This window comes from Polyodon spathula, chromosome 2 (genome assembly GCF_017654505.1).
Source record: "Polyodon spathula isolate WHYD16114869_AA chromosome 2, ASM1765450v1, whole genome shotgun sequence".
Taxonomy (NCBI): Eukaryota; Metazoa; Chordata; class Actinopteri; order Acipenseriformes; family Polyodontidae; genus Polyodon; species Polyodon spathula.
The window spans coordinates 91,393,948-91,414,981 of record NC_054535.1 but is presented as its reverse complement, the minus strand read 5'-3'; the positions used below and the strand labels follow the sequence as shown (position 1 = coordinate 91,414,981).

Genomic DNA, 21,034 nt, shown 5'->3' with positions numbered 1-21,034 from the left:
AACAATATGGTATCAGTATTATAAACCATAATTTACAAACTGACTTGATCAGAAGAGTTAAAAAATGAGCTTTTTGCAAAATGTTATTAAATGTTTCTTTGTCTTTGAAAACGATGTCTCCTTCTTGCAGCAGACAAGTCTCCCACATCACCTTGCCTTTTACATAGTCTACTGTCTGACTGCGGCAAATTAGCACCTGCTTTTCAGAGTTCTTAAAATAATCAAGCAAATGCGCGGCCCACAATTAAGTCAGCTTTAATAAATTAGATAGAATATTTAATAGATCTCATTTGCAAAATCCCCTCCCAATTATAACGGTTTTGTTCAGAAACGCCCCAGAATTACATACGCATATACAGAATTACATATGCATATACAGAATTACATATGCATCAAGGGCTAAAGCGCACAGAGACATTGCCCCCGCAAATCACGTATTAATTGCATGTTTATACCATTTATGCCAAGAATCCAGAACCCTCAGTGTCCGTTTTCCGGTCGTAAAACATGCACGATCCTTTTTAAATCTAGGCCTCAGTGCAGAAGTTAATTGCCATTGATTGGTACTCAGTTGTAAAGGTGAGGGAAGGGTAGCTTTTCTTGTTTTGAAATCAACACATTAATAAATAGGTGTGTTTTAAATTATTTAATACATGCCAACAAATACTTTTTAAAGGTAATTACTTGGGAAATATTAGCATTAGCACACCCCTAGTTGAAACTGGTTTGATCTTGTTCTGCTTCTAATGGAAACAAATAGAACAAATGGAAACAAGGCATAAAAACTCCCTAGTATATCACAGAATAGTTGTGTATGTTTGCTTGTGGCATTTCTTGTGCCTGCTAATTACAACAACCGGTGCTGTGATGGTAGAAAAAAATAATTACAATGGAACAACAGATTGTTTTCCAATGCTCCACCTACACTCTCTGTACTTTAAAGTTCAGCTGAACCCAACTGTGAATCTGCCAGGGAATTTCCACAGTGCATTAGCACAAAACAAAAATGATCTTAGATTGCAATGTGAAAAGTATACAAAAACAGAAGAACTTTGTATTTGTGGTTTTTCTACTAATTTCCAAAAATATTATTTCAGGGCTGTGGGGGGTTGGAGCTCAGTCAGACAGGAGGCTGGGGAAGTGCCTTGACCCACACTCCCTACTAAGTCCTGACTCAGAAGGAAATTGTGCCACATTCGCCCTGCAAAATGCAGAGCACGTTTGCTTTGTTATGCCTGGGAAATTACTCCTTAAGCAGGACGATGAAATGTAATTAACCTTAGGAAATGATCTTTACAGAAATAATTTAGCACTGGGATTTAAACAGCAAACCAATCAGAAAGCTCCACTCCCCCTAAGAATAATAGCCGGTAATAGCAGGAAAAAAGCAAAGAGACACCAAAGCCATCTTTGTGGTCTTTCTCTTCTCGTATATCTGTAGACTCAAAGAGTTTTGACAGTCCCCTTAGTGGGTCACTACAGGGCGTTGGTTATCAAAAATAATCTACTGGGTGGCTTCACTGCGGCCTAGTCATTTGAGAAAGTCCTGTTTGTTTGTTTTTTTTTTAAATATCAGGTATGGATATTTACTTGTGACCTTCACCAACCAGCTGTAAAACTAGGTACAATTAGAACCACTGCTCCAAAACAGATGTGGACAAATTGTTTGACTACCTTGAGAATTTGATTTATTTGAAACTTGTTTAATTATTGTAGGCCTTTTAGAATGCATGCTCAGTTCCAAAGAGGTTAAACCCTCCTCACCCCAGATGGGGGCAGCTGGCTGTGTCGATCGCTGCTCCTGTTCAACATGCACTGTGTGATCTTTAATAAGTAGATAGAATCTTGATTCTTCACATATGTAATACAATCCAATTCCAACAAATATCAATATCTACTATAACTTAACCATTCATGAATTGCATGCGAGGTAACATTATTCAAAAGTTTTCGTTTGACTTTATGAAGCAAAATTAGTTAATTTTAAAGGGTGATGCTAAACTTTTGGCCATAGCTGTACCATATTCCCATGTAGCCCTCAATATTAAAATTAATAACTTCCAAATGTAACTTGTAAGTACCTTATTGTATGGAGTTATTAACCCATCAACCTGTGCTACTTGCTTGGATCAAACCAGGTAGAGTCCCCTGGTTATGATCTTTGACAGCCACCTAACCAGTAAAAAATTATAATTATCCCTTCTTCAAACAGTCATCAAAGATGGAATCCAGTGCCTTTTTTTTGCTGTCAAACTGTTAAAGGCAGCTTTATAAAGCGAGACTGCAACATTCTTACAAGTAAATGTATGGCAGATGTGCCATTTGATTTGTTAAGGGATTCACATATGTTGACTGCTGGAATTTAAACCTCATGGAGATTATAATCACATTATAATATATATATATATATATATATATATATATATATATATATATATATATATATATATATATATATATGGGTTGTCTACCATAAAACTTTGCAATGCTTGTCTGTGCTTTACTACACTTTTATTTATTTTTTTTCCCATGGTAATGTACCATAAACATGTATTTCTTTAGAAAGTTCTTTGTTCTCCTCTATTCATTTGTGTGTGTTGGCAATTAACATAGTGCCAAATACTTCAGGAATATCTGTGCTTCCAGGACCACCTACACATAAACTTAATCCTACCCTTAAATCACAATTTTATCCCAACTTAATCCTACCTTAAAATCACTGAAATGAGATTGCAAAATTGCTGTTCAGTCCCGAAGTATGACAATTGTTCTCTTTTAAAGAGATCCTATTAAAAGTGTGGATGTTTCCGGGTGCATTTTGTACAGGCCACATCAACAACCTGCTTAATTTGTGTTTGCTTTACAGTATAGACAAGGTCCTTTATGTTTTAAAAGCAACTGTATTCCCTGTGAATATAAGTATGGACTCTGCCTTGCCGTCCAATATTAACCCGTAAGCAAAACTATGTTTGGTGTATATTTATGTCTCAGTCCCGTAACAATATTTTAATGATCTTGACAGATACACATCTACATTCTGCCAGAATTTACCTCCATACTAGTTCACTGGTGTTATCCCCAGGTAAATAGGGTAAGGGTATATTACCCCATTCCACTGTATTGTTTTTATAAATGATCTGACACTATTTAGTCATTAAAATTGACCTGAAATAAGTTTTGCACAGAATTTCTAATAAGTTTGGAGACAACTTTTCTAAACTACCTTTCGGAAATGCAAACAAACAAGCATTACTGATAAAGTAGAGCAAATCCCTAACTTTAGGAGAATACAGCAAACTTTTGCCAAAGAAGTATTTTTACTGGTGAGTAAAATTGAACATCATTGTGGGTCACTGCACGCGATGTATACGATGTTGTGGGCCTGCCTATGAAGTAAGTACAAACATTTCCAGTAACCAAAGCAAAGCAAGTCAGGCACTGCATTTTTTATGGCCATATGATGGTTTAAGATCCTTTCAGTCTCCAGTCCAAGGCTTTGAAAATAATTTTTGTGAGTTCAGCTTGCCGTTGTCTTGCGTGATTCTGAAAAGGCCTACAGGATTTTAAATGAAATCTTGAGTACAGTAAAGTTTATTGAACCCTGCGCAGTCGGGCTCACGGTGTGTCTCAAGCAACACAGATATAGCGAAACAGAATAAACAGAAACCTTCACGCAGGCATGACTGTTTGTTATTTTGTTCCCCGTCATGCATTTTGTCTTGCTAAACCAGGTCAAAGCATTTTGACCTACATCCTGAGGTGGGTCACTGAGACCAGAGTTAACCCAGATATGACCCAGGTCAGGACCCGAGTAGGAGTGCCAGTGTGAAAGGGGCTTTACTGTGCTTTAAACTTTACTCACCCTTACAGAAATTACTTTGACGTTGAAAACATGCAAATATATGCAAGGTTTAAGTCAACATTTACAAAGACAGCTTGTGCATGTTTAAAATGATTAGCCAGGGCTGATTTTGGCTAGACCTAAGTAGTCTGAACTAGACCTAACCCTGAGCTTTACAGTGTAGGGATCACAGTCTATACAGTTGTGTATTGAACAACTGTCAACTTGCACATTATGCCTATGTGACACATGCTGTTATGGGACCCCAAGCAGCTACATGATGACACTGAATTTACACCCCTTGAAGCCAACTTTGCTTTACTTCTCATTTTACAGTATAATTTGTGGCAAGGATTTAATAATATACAGGTGCAAGATACAACACTAAGAAGTAACTAACTAAAACCTTATGCTTGAAATGTTTATATAAAGAAAAAACCCTCAAAACATACTGACCCAAAATGCAGTCAAGACATTTGATGGATGTCCTTCTTCAGAGTTATACATGGCTTGGTTTCACATGGCCTGCTTTTATTTATGTGTGTTTAATTAGACTAGAAGAGACCTCAGACATAAATCACTGCTCCAGGACTCTTTTCTGCAGGCTTAATGCTAAGCTCCGGAGCAAAATTACAGTCAAGCATTATTTTAGGGGGTCCTTTGAATTAACACATTTTGTTAATTTTTTGTACAGTTAGTTAATTATTTGTAGCAACATATTTGTAAACTAATAAAAAAATAACTTTCAGCAAACATTAGATACCTACTTTAGAAATGAAAACATTGTAATGGAGTATGTTACTGTGGTTATGTTTAACAAGTGAGATCAAGTTTTATTTTATTATACATTTCTATTGTTATTTTATCAACAAGGTATTATATATTTACTTAACTTATAATTTACTTAAATATATTAATCATATACTTAAATAATATATATTAATATATATATATATATATATATATATATATATATATATATATAATATATATATATATTATATAACATATATATATTATGTGTAAATTGTTGTAGTCAGTAAACATGTTGTTAACAGTTAATAAACTAAGAGTGCCACCAGTTATTAGACTTTAAAAAAGCATATGATGTTTGGCGTCAATGCTTTCCCATTTTGCTATTTTAAATCAAGTTGTAAATTATCATTAATACATTGTTCCATGTGTATGTTTTGAACTTGACATGTTTCATTAAGTGTAACAAGGCATTTACTAAAAACGGTGGTTTTGTACAGGGTTTTTATTTATTTTAGGATGAATATTATTTTATTAAAACAGGAAATGTAAAAAGGAATTTTCTAAGTAAATGTTTGGTAGTGTTTTCTAGCAAGGGGTCAGTATATATTGAAATCCTATCATTGCAGGGTTTTTTTTTACCTTTAAAAGTAACTAAATGCATTTTGTCCTTCATCACAAATTATACAAATTATTTTTGCTTTTTCTATGCCTGCAAGTACCAACATCTAACTACTCCAGCTATGTAAGCTACCACATATGTATACATGTGGCATGGTACTTGGTTCTTTTTTTTTTTGAAGCCTGTGATTACTGCTGCACTGAAGAGACAAGAGACACACCATGCCCCGTGGACGCAACGTTAACAATGGAGCTGTCAACCTAGCGTGCAATAATGATGCCTTCTTCTTTGCTCTGCACACTCTCTAATGTTCCTTGCTGGAGGGAAGGGGACAGTCTTCATGGATTGTTCCTGATCCAGTGTAGCCTGACTCCTTGAAGTGACTGAGCAGCTTGAAGCCTGTGAACAGGTTGTCAAGATAGAAGTCGAATAGGATGTGTCTAAATTCGTCTGGCAACTAGTCAATCATCACGGCCAACAGCGAGGCAGTCTTCCCGAACTTCCCTTCATAGTTGGTGTTCCCATGTGGGTTCTTGCCTTTGTAAATATCAAAGTTGATGAGGTATCCCAGGTTTGTGTTTAGACACCAAACTTTGTATCCACACCTGATAAGTTTACAGAGAAAAAACTGCTTGCCAACATGCATTCGTCAAAGACGAGATATTGCACAGGCTTGAAGTGAGAAAGAAATCTTGTCCTTAGGATCCATCTAGGTGTTGTCTACACAGTGGATAAACCTCGTGATCTGGACAAAAAGCCCCTTCATCATGGCTGTGTAGACCAGTTCATTCCGCACATCACCCCCACTCTCCCAGTACAGGCACCTGCCAGGAAGTTGGTTATTACCACTAAGAATGAAAATTGTGATGAAAACCCTAATTTCAGAAATGCTAATTTTAGGATCTGGACAGTTCAAAAATAGCGCGCAGCGCATACATTCCTCCTTTAAAAAGTTCAAAACCTCGTCTTCAAAGATGGATCCAAAGATTTCTACCAGTGACATTTGGCAGAAAGTGGAGTAATCTGCTGCAAGAAAGAATGCATCTCCAGGTCTTGAGATCATCTTGTGTCCTGGTAGTTTTCAGGGCATTTACTTTATCCTGTTTGGCTGTGGCTCAGGAACATCATCTTCCATTTCATTGAGGCCCTCATCTCCTAGATGCTTCTGACTGGCAAGAACAACAACTGCTCCAGATGGTTCACCAAAACTCCCTCATCATCATCAACCAAATCCTCGTCCTGGATCAGTTGATTCTATATAGAGCTCTTGTGCATCCTCCTCTTCAGCCTCAATTATATCAAGGGCCTCCTGCACCATCAACTTCCCAGAGACAGCCATAGGTGAAAAAAGCATGTATTAAAAAATCGCTTGCATTGTTCTGAAACATGTTATTAAGCAAATAAAAAAAAAATGTTACATGAAAAGATTATCCATTTAATGACAAAAGATTTTCAAACTTACCGAAATCGTACTGCCATGTTTGGTGACCCAGCAACAACTGAGAACGCCTATGTGGTCAGGCAACTGAAGTCAAATAATAAAATCTAATAGGAGGCTGTGTGGTCCAGTGGTTAAAGAAACAGGCTTGTAACCAGTAGGGCCCTGGTTCAAATCCCGACTGACTCATTGTTTGACCTAGAGCAAGTCACTTAGCCTCCTTGTGCTCTATCTTTCTGGGTGAGACGTTGTTGTAAGTGACTCTGCAGCTGATGCATAGTTCACACACCCTAGTCTCATATCTTGTAAAGCGCTATGAAAGGCACTATATAAAGATTATTATTATTATTAATAGCCTTTAACAATGTCAATACTAAGTGCCGAATACAAAATTGGACAATTGTTGGCAATATTGGCTGACGTAATGGCTGTCACATGAGAAACTAAAATGGGTTAATATGGATTATTGGAACACGAAAGTCACACTATGTAATTTCTGTTAGAAACAAGTGCATGATTGACATTGAACCAGCTAGCTCAAGAGTTGAAGGCATCTTGATCAAGGGCATGTTTCCACCTTGCCCCCCAGACATGTTGTACAATACAATATTACATTTCCCATGAATGAATGGAGATGGCACAAAAGTTCTCACCACTCACTTGTTTAGTTCAGGTTCCAGGGGTTAATGAGGTGGACAGGCACTTTAAAATGAGTTTAGACAACAATAACCTGAAACCTCTGAGAACTGTAGACATTACTGCCTCCACCTTTGTAGCTTTGTTAATGAAGGTTCTAGAAGTCAACAGCAAATCCACTGACCCACTTCCTCCCACAACACTCCATGGTCTGTGGAATTCACAGTACTTGGGGGAGTGTTGGGGGGATCTACCATATATGATGTATAACTTTAGCAGCATTAATGAGGTTCAAGTTGGTGGTTTGGTGCCAGTTGGAGGTCTCTAGTGAAGGGTTTGGCACAGTGCAATGGCTGTTGCTAAGAGCATTACTATTGGACCACAACTAAACAAAAACAAATGGTGGAGTGAAACTATGAAGAAAAACACTTCAGTTAAAGTCTAACTGGTTAGAATGATGTTTCCAACTATGAGTGCTGCTCAATTCGTTTAAAGTGATGAGAAGTCCAGGGTTCCACTTGTTTGCAGGGTTGTTTAAAAGGCTGTGTTCTGGCTTCAACAAAGACACACATTGTAATTCTGTTATTGTGATACCGAACACTGCATATTATTTTATACTGAGAACTTACAGTAACTAGTGTTGTTCTCTTTTTGAATTATATGACAAGTGTCCTTTTTGAATGTCTGAAACTGAAAAAAAGACACATGTTAAAATGTTTTTATTTTTTATTTTACTTAGATTTTATTATGTTTTTTGCATCTTTGTTTAAGTAAAAAAAGGTGCGCACACTATTTATATTTAAATATCAACAGTATATGCTAAGTGTGGTAAGCCTTTCTTCAGGCAGCTGGATGACAGCCCATAATACACCTGCTACATGGCAGCAACATATTTCTGCAATAAATTACTTAAAACTAGCTAATGTGCTCTCACATTTAATAGGTCTTCTCCCAGCTGCTTTATGGAATTATGTAAGTTATTAAGTTGTGTGAAGGGTGTCTCTTATTGATTGGAGACGTCATCTCATGGTGTACACAGAATTCAATGAATAACTGTAATCGATGGATTTAGTACTGGCAATAAATAAAGAAGTCTAACATATACAGCTATGTCCAAAAGTGTTGCACCACCAAGAATTTTAGGATTGAGATGTCATTTAAAAAAACAAAATGTAATCAAAGAAACTACAAAATGATATAGCAAAAGTCTACTGGAAGTCATAATATCAGTACAGTATTTTATGTTAGATTTCAAAACATCAAATTTTTCATTTTCTGTCAGTTTTTCTTTAAGTATATGGAAAACTACAAAGCGGTATGTAATTCAATATGTTAACGTAACATTATTCAGCAGGTTTCATTCAATGTGTTAATTCTATAGGGTGATGAAAAACATCTGGCTAAGGCTGTACATATTTGGAATTTGGAAATCAGTCAATGAATAACTTTATTATAACAAGAAAATACACCATGTTCATTATGAATTTAAGTAGTGCCAGTCATATTGGACTGCACATTTTTTGTAGGTTTACTTTGCTAGTTTTGGTACTAGTTTGTTGCCAGTTTGTGACTATGAGACCTAATTTCAATACTAACCAAAATAACCACCAGAGTGAAATGAAAGGGCTGGATTCAGACCAAGGTCTCCTGAGGAATATGTTTAGTGTTCCAATTTAAACATAAAGTGCCGACACAGAGGTGATTAACAGTGATTGCAAGTCATTGAGGGCGAGTAATGACGCCTGAGGCAAAGCTGTCATTAATGAGTGGTGAGCACCAATGTGGAGGGTCTTTGTGTTTTTTTTTTTCTGTTAGAAACATAAAATTGTGTTTTCCATTTTTTATGTATAGAATCGAGACTTTTTAATTTAGTTTCAAGAGTAAGTAATTTCAGATGACCTTTTAATTGCTTTTTATTTATTTTTAAGTGTTACAGGGTTTTGTTGCTCTACTATTGTTTTTATCCTTATTCTTTCAATCTACCTTTAACTGGCTTTGAGCTTGTCTAGAGAATCTTATACTGAGAATGAGCAGGCTTCCTCATTTCTTGCAAATCATGTGACAACATGATCTTTTAGCTCCACCAAACCCACCTACATTAATATAAAGAAAGAGTATATGGGGCTGAAATGTCACATGATTTGAATAAATGCGTTTAGACCTAACATTTGGGATTCTCTGGACAAGCGCAAAGTAAACATTAACATATTGAGAATAAAAACATATTTACAACCCAAATACCATATGCTCTATATATTCTAAATGTTTATTTAATGTCACTGTTTAGCAACATTTAGGGTGTGCTTTCAATGTCCTAATCACACCTACTTACATGGGCTCATTCACTGTATTCTAGCAAGATGTCTATTATGGATATTTTTAAGTTGATGGACAAACTTTTGATTGCAATTACACTACATATTTATTTGTGATTAACAGAGTGGCCTTAACTTTTACTAACAGCACTATTAATTAAGATGTTGGAGGTCTATAATGGGATGGTCATGAACTTCTTTCAGCAGAGACTTTAGTAAAACATTGGCCAGGCATTTGTCTTTTCTTTCCTTTTCAACAAGGACCTATATGCTGATTTTGACACAATGTAATGCAATTGTGGGCATATTTAACAAATAAAGATGTTCAGTTCTTAATTATACCAAGCGTTTCCAGAAAGAATGTACGTATAATGTTAGCACACTGCAACTAGCAGGTATTTCACTAGATTGTAAGGCTGCTGTTAGTCTGCAATGTACAAATTATAAAGCAATTTTAGAATATCATGACCATGCAACTTTTATAAATTATATATATTTATAATAGGCTTGGATAAATTAAGTGTATGTATTGGTTTTAATTACTTCAGAAACATGATGCCTCGCATTTCAGAGCAAGTTGGACTTTCAGTATGTTACTCAAAGCATTGCAATCCACATATTATCTAATGCTGGTTTAAAGTTCAGGGAAATTATTTTGGTTACCAGCCATCGGCCGCTGAAATTATTGGTCACCTTCTCTTGACGATCACAAAATCTGTAGTGGGATTTACAAAGTCGTCTCCTCCATCCATGGCCTCACACTCAGAAGCCCCTCCCTCGATGTCGGCCCCACAGTGCCAGTGCAGTGGCTGCTGGCTATTCCGTGAACCCTCCCTCAGATGTGGAAAATCATTCTGCTTTCAATTTCAAATGCTATTTAATCTTGAATTGTTACTATAAATGGCAACGTTCAATTTAATGTTTTTATGGTAAATAGAAAAGTTAAAATATACAGTGCTGTGAAAAAGTATTTGCCCCCTGTCTGATTTTCTGCATTTTTGAATTTTTTTGACACTGAATGTTATCAGATCTTCAACCAAAATCTAATATTAGATAAAAGGGACGCTGAGTCAACAAATAACATAGAATTTTGATACTTAATTCATTTATTTATTAAAAGAAAGTTATGAAACACCCAATGCCCCGTGTGAAAAAGTAATCGCCCCCTTAGACTCAATAACGTTACACCACCTTTAGCAGCAATAACTGCAACCAAACCATTCCTGTAGTTATTGATCAGTCTCTCACAGTGCCGTGGAGGAATTTTGGCCCACTCCTTCATGCAGAACTGCTTCAACTCAATGACATTTGTGGGTTTTCAAGCATAAACTGCTCGTTTCAGGTCCTGCCACAACAACTCAATGGGGTTTAGGTCTGGACTTTAAAAAGCTTTAAATTTCCTTTTCTTCAACCATTCTGATCAAGACTTGCTTGTGTGTTTTGGATCATTGTCTTGGTGCATGACCCAGCTGAGCTTCAGCTTCGGCTCAAGGACAGATGGCCTGACATTCTCCTGTACAATTCTCTGATACAGAGCAGAATTCATGGTTCCTTCAATGATGGCAAGTCGTCCAGGTCCTGATGCAGAAAAGAATCCCCAAATCATGACGCTACCATCACCATGCTTGACCCTTGGTATGAGGTTCTTACTGTGGAATGCAGTGTTTGGCCAGACATAACGGGTCCCATTTTGACCACAAGGTTCCAATTTTGACTCATTTGTCCATAGAACATTGTTCCAGAACTCTTGAGGATTATTATCCAGTTGCTTTTTGGCAAACTTTTTCACACCTGAAAATTGCATGTTTGATCACCTTGCACACCAAACTAATGAAAGAAGCATCAAACTTTGGTGCTATTTTTCTCTCAGACTCCCTCTATATACTACTACAACCCACAAAAAGATCTGACCAAATTCAATGTGAAAAATTCGTAAAAATGCAGAAAAATCAGACAACGGGCACTGTATTTTTCACAGCACTGTATATGTCAGAATTAAACTGTCCTCAGGGACTATTTTTTCTCAGTGGAAGGATACAAAAAGCTGGTTTGTGTAATTATTTAAAAAAAAATAAAACTTGAAATTTTCATGTATTTTTTTAATAGTTTTGTTCAAAATTATTTTAGCACATAAATCTGTCATTACTGTAACACAACTAAAAACTGTTGTATAAGAGAAATATACATCAAATTGATTAGGCATTATGACATTACACATGAGGGAAAATATTTCTTTCATTTTTCATATTTATTGACTAATAAAATTAAAGTTAAAGTTTTGGCACTTACATCAGGTTTTGTACTGATATTTTGTAATGAAAAAATATGTTACCAATGATTAAAAGAATACCAAAATATTTTATTGTTTTTAAGTATGCCCTCCTCAACCCTTTGCTAATATAACTTCCACTCCTGCCAATGGTACTGCAGTTTTATTTACTAAAATAACTATTGTTACTGTAATGACATAAGGATTTAAACAGTAATTTAAAATAAATATGTAAAGAAATAAACCATTTATAATGACACTACCCAGGTTTCAAAATACTTTTTCAGTCGTTCAGGACAAACACCAAGCACAATATGTTTTAGTACAAATATTTATTGGGAATAATGCGGAATATGCAAAATTACACAGAAGTATGTTGTATATATGCGCATTCATTTGGCATCAAACCTAACTTGGTTTGACGGCTCAGTGCCTGGCCAACTGGACGAGGCAGAGACTCCCAAAAAGAACAAGCAGGTCTCAATGCTGCAAGTAGTACTGGATATAGCCCAGGTTTAGCCAACCTTTAACAAATAATCATCAGCGCACAGGAGAGGAAAACAAAACCCTTTTTTGGGAAATAAACCTCTGAGAATCCATGGCTGGTCCGATTGCCCTTCCTGCGGGCAGGCTACTAACGCTTAAGAGCACATTTTAGTAAAAGCATTTTTAAGATCTGTAATATTTGCTCTAATGAAAACCTGGTATTAAGGCACATAATACAGGATGATACGCGGATGGGAGAGTGTGCCGGATGTTGTTCTGGATGATAGAGGACAGACAAGGGATTGGATGAAGGCACTGGAGGAGTAGACATGCGAGCGAGGAAAGTTGGGGTAGTAAACACCGCCGATTGGAGTTGTCGTGAAGTTAATTCAGGCTCTGAAGGAGCTGGCTCGGTGGAAACAGTGAACAGGTTATCATCCGATGAGACGGAATAATCAATCATATTCTCCATGGTGTGTGTAGGCACAATGAAATCAAAACGCAAATGAGAGTTAAGAGAAAGAAGAGGGTATTTATAGTGCTAACAATGTTAATTAGTTAATGTGTAAATTGAATGATTCAATTTCAGGTTGGTGGTTGACCATCCTCCCGACCTTTAGTTATAAACTTCATTTTTTGGAAATCATAAAACTTTAAAACACATTGGGGCTGATGTAGGGATAAGCATTGTGCAAACAATTGCGGCTACAAAATCCAAACTGCCTAGCGGCCAGGCAATTAATTTGCACTGCGGTCTGTGTAAGCTTAAGAGCAATGCAAATTACTCAACATACACAAATAACGAGCTGCAATCATGATAATGAGGGTCGCAATGAGCACTACCTGTGCATCGGGGTATTAAGCGACTACACTTACAGCCCAGAGGTGAGATGAGTTAGGAGTACAGAGAGCAGTAGGCACTGTATAAGATTTGTGGAGCACGATAAATCAAACCAAACGAACACAAATATGGCAGAGTAATGGCAGCAAAGTCCTCTTGGTGCACGGAAAAGTAAAGTTCAGTGCTTACGACTGAGGTCACTCAGGATGAAACTGAGTTATTTGGAAAAGCCTCAGCCAACATCAGGTATGCTACTAAAGATGCCATATGGTCCTCTGTAGTGGAGAAAGTCAATGCTGTCGGTGTTACCAGGACAGTCAACCAGGTGATGAAAAGATGAAATTCAGGTATTAGGTCTAGGGTGACCTGCGGAGTGAAACGATAACGCCTTACCACAGCATCTGGCATCCCAAACAAAACGACCCTGGGTTTGAATATGCAGGGTCTGACAAAAAAGCACAGACGCCTAGCTGCCAAATCAGTGGAGAGAAAGCATTTAAAAACGAGTGTGGCAGGCTGGTGAGTGGATAGAGGCCCAGAGACAGTCTGGAGTTCAAAAAAAATAACTATTTTATTATAAACACAAAAATGAAAGGGCACAAGGGCCAAAACAAAGCAATTTAAACACAAAATAAAGCAAAAATACACTCACAAAAATAAAGGTTTCCAGGCTGGGCAATGCCTTCACTGGATTCAAAAACATTCAAAAATCACAAACACCAAAACACCAACCTGCTTCCTCAGCTCCCTCCTCCCAAATGAAAAGCAGAGGCCTCCTTTTATGTCAGGTGGCTGGGCGCTGATTGATCGTTAATTAAACTAGTCATCTAATCAACCCCAGCCACCTGAACGCAATGAACCAAGGCAGGTAGGGGAATTTAACCCCATCCCTGCCAATTTCTAAAGAGCAGAGCTGTGCTCTGCCACATACATCCCCCCATGTACAACGTACAACGGCCGCAATCGGCCAAATCCCCCAGCAGCCCCAGCCGATGCGGAGCAGCAGGCGACCCCAGCCGATGCGGATGGTTCATCCCTGAATGGTGCAAGGCAGGCATCCTTGGGCCATAGCTCCTCCCCTCAGGGCTCTGGGAGCGGCGGCTCCTCCTCCTTCTCGGGCTCTGGGAGCGGCGGCTCCTCCTCCCTCTCGGGCTCTGGGAGCGGCGGCTCCTCCTCCTCCCACTCTGGCTCTCGAGACGATGGCAGCTCCTCCTCCCTCTCTGGCTCTTGGGACGACGACAGCTCCTCCTCCCTCTCTGGCTCTGGGAGCGACAGGATGCATCACCAGTCCCAGATCTCCTGGGACGGTGGTGAAGGTGGTGGTGCTGGAGGTAGTGGGGTGGCCCCTAATGCCCGGGGTGAACACTGCACCTCCTCCTGGGCCTGGTTGTAGGGGCATCCTGCCCAGTTGTGGCCGTCCTCCTCACACTGGCCACATCAGTTTGCCGATGGCACATCTGGGCAGGACCGCCAACGATGGTCCTCCTTCCCGCACCAGGAACACCAGGGGAAGAGGCTGGCTGGGTCCTCCAGCGGTGGCTGCAGCAGCTTACATTTCTTCAGCTGCTGCTTGTCCTGCCTTTGCCGCTGTCTGCTCTTCTTTCCCATGTTAAAAAAAAAAAAGATCCCAAAAATTCCAAAAAAAATATAAAATCACACCGTGATTGGTCAAAAAGACTGCTATGGTAGTTGTAGTGTTAAAGGCTATTAATAATAATCTTTATGTAGCACCTTTCATAGTGGACAACCATCACAAAGCACTTTACAAGACCACAGTGTGTGAATTAGGTGTCAACTGTAAAGCCACTTACAACAATGTCTCACCTGAAAGATGGAGCATAAGGAGGTTAAGTGACTTGCTCTGGGTCATGCAATAAGTCAGTTGCTGAGCTGGGATTTGACCTGGGGACCTTCTGGTTACAAGCCTGTTTCTTTAACCACTGGACCACACAGTCTCCTTTTTTTTTTTTTTTTATAAAGTGCATTTCTAAAAGTGACAATTTTAAACATTTTTATGAATATATAAAAATCTGAAGCCTGCACACACTGACCTTTCCTAACTTTGAACATATATAGATCATGAAATAATCCTAACCTATAATCTTTTGTTTAGTAAAACATTTAATCAGAGCAGAATAACGGTAATGTTACGTGAAAGACGCATAATAAACCTAATCCATGATTGTCAGACATGAAACAATTTTTTAAAAGAAATGTTTGAAACTGATTCTACTCACTGATCAAAGGTGTGGCCTAAGGCATGTTTTCACTAGGGGGCAATACACTGCCTGTTATGGTAATGATTTTGAAAACTGGAGACAGGTTTTCAATGGCTTATTATTCAAAAATAGAAAACATATTTCAAAATAATAGTTCAACATTATACTAGGACACAACATTGCTTTTTAAAACACATTGCCATGTTTTAAAAGGATTCCATGAGATACTTTTGTTTTGATGAGAAAGTGTAAGAGCTGGAAGTGGGGACTGAACTTTTACAGAAAATTACCCTTAAAGTTTAATATTGCACACAAATAATTATGCACATTTGTTAAATTTTAATGAAAACCGCTAACAAAATTAATGTTTACTGCATTTGCCAAATTATTATTTTTTTTAATATTTAAATACACTTTACTTTGAGGTGGGGGCTCAATTTATCCCATTTTTGTAGAATGACCCTTATACTAAAACATAAGCTTCCATTTACACACTAAAATATCAGTTCACTAGGGTTGAATATTTTCTGTTTGTTAATTTAACAATGCACGTAACAGCAAGTGTGTAGGATGAGATGTTGCTCTATGTTATGTATGTGTTGATGCTCATTTAGTCTGTGTACAGAAGCTTTTTTATTTTCAGCAATAGACAGTCTAATTTCATTGCCACAACACATTGAAATTCTGGGCAAATTAAGTTCTAAACACTAACAATTAAATGTTTCAAAAGGTAATGTTATAAATCTCAACTATATTAAGAGCTCATTCTATAACATTACCCTTGTGGAAATGTCTAGAATGATAATTTTCAAGTGCCTTATGTATACAGCTTTCTTTGAAAAGCTGCATCATTTGCTAGCCATTGCCTTCTTACAGCTGTTTTACACGTTGTCCTAGTGAACATTAGCTGCAAATTTGTAGTGGCTAAACAGCTGGTTTGCAGATGCCATTTTGGAAATTAAAATACTTGTATATGAAAAGAGATTGTATTGGGCACTGGATGCTATAAGGGTCTACTGATAAAGAAGCAAGCAACATACAATCTGTATCTGTTTGAACATGAACACGTGTGTTATTTTCAACCCAATCTATTTTTGACCTAACCTGCATGTTTAAATTGGCTACTATGCACTGTGCACTTGTTTATTTCTCATATGAATGCAGTTAAAGGTTTAAACGCCAGATTGCAGGAAAGGTCAAGGGTGGCACAAACAGATAAAAGTACAGCAGGTACTCTCCTTTACCTCATGATTTCCCACAAGCTGCAATTGACCCTTCACATCCAGAACTATGTTACCATGCATATTCTTTGTGTGTTTGCTGTCCAGTGGTTATTTTTATGAGTTTGGTCTAAGGCTGTAGTATTTAATGCACTTGTGACTGTTCCATTAAAACTTCTAGAATCCTTTTCCAACATTACACATGATTCGGGCTTTCCTTTAAAGGGCTGGATTATTTTTCTAACTTAAACCAAATCAGTCATTAGGCTTAGTGACAACCTAGCCTCTGTATAAAGTTTCTTTGTTCGAACCATGTACATATTTACACCATGTTTTATTTCCAAGACCCTGTCAATAGAGCACATTTCTTTACTACTGTTGTTTTTTGCTTGTGGTAAAATATGTAGTTTCATCAAAGTTTATTATTTCTCATTAAATGTACCTACTTAACAAATAACAGCCAAATAATGGATCATTTGAAATTACAGAATATCAATACTTGTGGGCACACTGTATTTCAGTATGTTGCATATGCCGAAGTTAACACTGCCCTCTAGTGACAAAAGAAGTATCTGTACAATGGGCAAGTTACAGAAAAAATACAATTTGTCTCAGGATTTCATTTCCTGTAACATACAGCCATCTGGTCTTTATTTTCGTTATACATTCTTGTATACCATAAAAACTCAAATTATGTTATAATTATGTTGTACATCAACATATAACAAGTGGTTTGAGAATTATAACATGCTGATTAGCATGGTGGTTTGTGATGACTGGTCAACTCTACAGTTCACTTACTTTGTGTCTTGAACAACCTTTCACTTTTAGAAAGTTATCTTGGGGTTATTATGAGAGTTCATAAACTCCAACTGCCTTGGGGGAGGTAAACATGGAAGTTTTTGGTGAAATTTAAAATAAAATGAAGTTACACAAAAGTAGCATTTTTATACAAGCTTTATTTACAACTTGTTTAACAACTGTACATTTTTGCAGCATAAAGATGTATATTGTATTTCTAAATGGAAAGAGACTGTGACACCCCCCCCCCCCCCCCCATTAAACCACATATTTCCACTTGACCCATATGAACTCCTCCTGAAACTTCTCACATTATGTACATATATGTATACAAGCAATATAAAACTTGGCAAATGGAAAACCTTACTTTAGAGTCCTGTTAGAGAAAAAATTAAAAAAATAAAAAACAACAAAACCTATCAATTAAACACAGTGGCCTCTCCTTTCATAGATTTTGTTTTACGTGTCTTCGTTGTACTAAAAGAGAAGCAAACAGAATTACATGCTCTAATTATGGATGGGTTTAAATGGGAAACTTTTAGATCAACATTATTCTTGTCAAAACCATCAAACAGAAAATAACTTAATTGCTGCTTTTGAGTGTGGTAGATGGATTCCAAGAACATGGTTTTATAACAGAACTCCAGTGGCATCCTGGTTGTAATCAGTTGTATAACTGTTAGGGAATGAGGCAAAGGAATGCTTGAATTTGCAACTAAAATATCCTGCTGGCTCACAGGCTGCTGCATTTATATTCATCATTCTGTCTCAATGCATACATGCCAAGCAAACAGCAGTACATGATTTAAGGTTAAAAAAAATACCTTGCTCAGTACTTTGTTATTAGCAATCACCTAATAAAAGCTTTTTAATCTAAAATAAAATATACACAAACAAAAGTGAATGCATCAAATCTTGCTCAATACTGCATATGTAAATAAGAATAGATAATTTAACCAATATAAAAGGCATAATTGTTGAACAACCTATAACTTTTAGCTGAACACATTTTCCCCCTGATAGATCAATGCTTTACTTTAAGTTAGTCATCTATTGTTGTAACAAACTTACTATGAAAAATAGAACAAGATTGCATTTGAAAAGAAAATGAATGGAAGAAAACCAAGCAAATGAATGATAAAAATTGTTAGTAGGTCAATAACATTTAGGGAGACATGCATTTCAATATGGAAGCAGCACAGGGTTAGTGTCCATTTAAAATAAATTGAATTAAAATAATAATAATAATAATAATAATAATAATAATATAATAATAATAATAATAATAATAATAAATAATAATAATAACACACACAGAGATAAAGATCTCTCTGCCTGACCTTGTATAAAGTCATTTCCTCAATATTTTTGGCATATGGTCTAACTAGAAATGTACAACATAAAGCATGTTTATCTTTTGTGTTTCTTTTCTTTTTTAAATATAGCAATCGCAAGCTGAGAAATACAGATTTTGTCAATGCAACTATTCAACATTGATTCAGCATACCAAGTGTTTGAGAATAGGCTCTTCTGACTCTCAATATCTCCAAATAACATCCTTTTTGAAGTGGAGACCATCCAGGTTGGAAATAACAAGAGCAAGAATGGTGATAATAAAGTGACATGCTCTTGCCCTTTCCACAACACATTACACAGTAAACAGTGCAGCCCTTCCTTTAAGAGCCCTGGCGCGTGTTCTGTATTTGACAGGAATGCAGCATTTTAGTAGCCCAGGCAAGCTTCGGCTTTTGGGTGGGCGAATATCTCCTCTTTTGAGACCACTCCACTACGCGTTAAGGTAACTGTGATGGGTTAGTTGATGGGTTATGCAGGCTGAACTCAAAAAGTCATGCAACTGCTGGTTATGCAACCATCACCCAAGCTGAAGGTCATGCTATCACATCACTGCAAACAAGAAAAAACAAAGGAACAAATATATTAAAAACCAAATACAGATGGAATTGTTAGTACTACCGTGTTAGATAGATTGGTTATTATACATACATATTTAAAATGTGAGATTGTCCCCCATATTGCTTCTATACAGTACTCAATGGGGGGGGGGGGGGGGGGGGGGCATATCTGATGATAACTATTTAGAACACTTATTGCCAGTAGGCACAATTCATATATTTTTAAATGGATATTGAAAATAAATTAATAAATGTATGCCTACCTGTTTAAAAAGGCTAGAACACAATTTTCTACTAACTTTAAACAGCTGTAACAGTCACTGTATCAATATGGGGTTTGAAAACAAAAACCTCACAGGATTCCACATGTGTGAAAGTTCCACTGGTTGAGCCAAAATGGCACCCCAAAGGGGAATTTGGCAGATAATGGCTTAATGTAATTCAACAAGACCACTTCATCAGCAATACAATACAATGTGCATTGGGCCTTCAATCTTATATTTTGAAATTCTATGCTTCATGTATTAAATGTGTATACGCTTAACTACACTAGCTAAACAGTTAGTAAGACAAATTGGAAGGCCAGTAATTTGTATGTGCAGAGCAAACAAAAGTGAGTGGCAAGTATGTAAGACTAAAAGAGAACATTTTATCTGTTAAACCCTTTTTTTTTACCTGTGCATGTAGAACACTACCAGATTATTATTTTTTTTTTTAGTAGCTTTAAAAAACACGATTGGCAATTAACTTTTAGAGCAATAATTTTTTGGTTACAGTAACGTCTATGGCCCGTTTGGTTGTCCTTGTAACCCACAGTTTGTCCTCCATTTGCCAAGTACCATTACTCTGTAGTTTTATTTTATTTTCAGATCTGACAAAGTGACTTTGTACTAAGCCTGCAAATGTCTAAAAAAAAAAAAAAAAAAAAACATTTCCTTCTGGTAGACTAGTCACTGATCAGTCAGTCAATAACTGGAAGACTTCTTGGAGACCAATACTAAAACAGTCAAAATAGTTCTTAAGAAATCGTTTCTGTCAACATTGACCGACGGTAACTGACTGCTAAGTTACAAACCCCTATTATACAATTTACAACACAATTCTAGCGACATTATGTCTTGGAAAAACAGCTACGGGTTCTGCTCACTTATAAAACGAATGATACTTTAATTATGATGTGTGTGCTTAGTAGATTAAAAGAGGATGGGCAAACTGTTCTCTTTCACTATATTCATAACAAAAGAGCCACCTAAATCTAAGTCTTTAATATTCATGTCTGTGGATCTGAAAGCTGGGGAAAAGTTTTGAAGCCCACAATATGCTATGCATTTATATCAGCTCTGTACAGTACAGTGTCCCTTTAGGGCCTTGTCTGTCCCCATTCAGTATAATGGTAATGCACAAATCTAACTGACAGTAAAACAAATCTGTAAAAATACATTTTAGCAATAACACAACAGTATCAAACTTGGGAACCACCACAGAAATTTAGCACGAAGGAGCTTCACGGCCATAAAAATCCTTCTGTCTACTTCAGTGGTTTTGGCAGATAGTCCACGTGGCAACATGATTCAAACTTACAACTCTTTTTAAATGGGGAACACATGGTTTCCATGTTGTATTGAAATTAATATTATACTTTTAAAATATGTATATATTTGGAAAGTGAAAATAAAGTTT

General features: G+C 36.9%; 1 protein-coding gene across 1 annotated transcript in view; it reads right to left on the bottom strand.

Annotated features, from left to right (window-relative positions):
• Positions 1–17,579: 17,579 nt before the first annotated feature.
• The window catches only part of LOC121303595 (protein Hook homolog 3), a 61,150-nt gene continuing 57,695 nt past the window's right edge, over positions 17,580–21,034 (bottom strand). Inside the window, exon 24 of the mRNA XM_041234400.1 lies at positions 17,580–19,346. Coding sequence (XP_041090334.1) covers positions 19,331–19,346 — 16 coding nt within the window. The 3' untranslated portion in view covers positions 17,580–19,330. The remainder of the gene's footprint in view (positions 19,347–21,034) is intronic.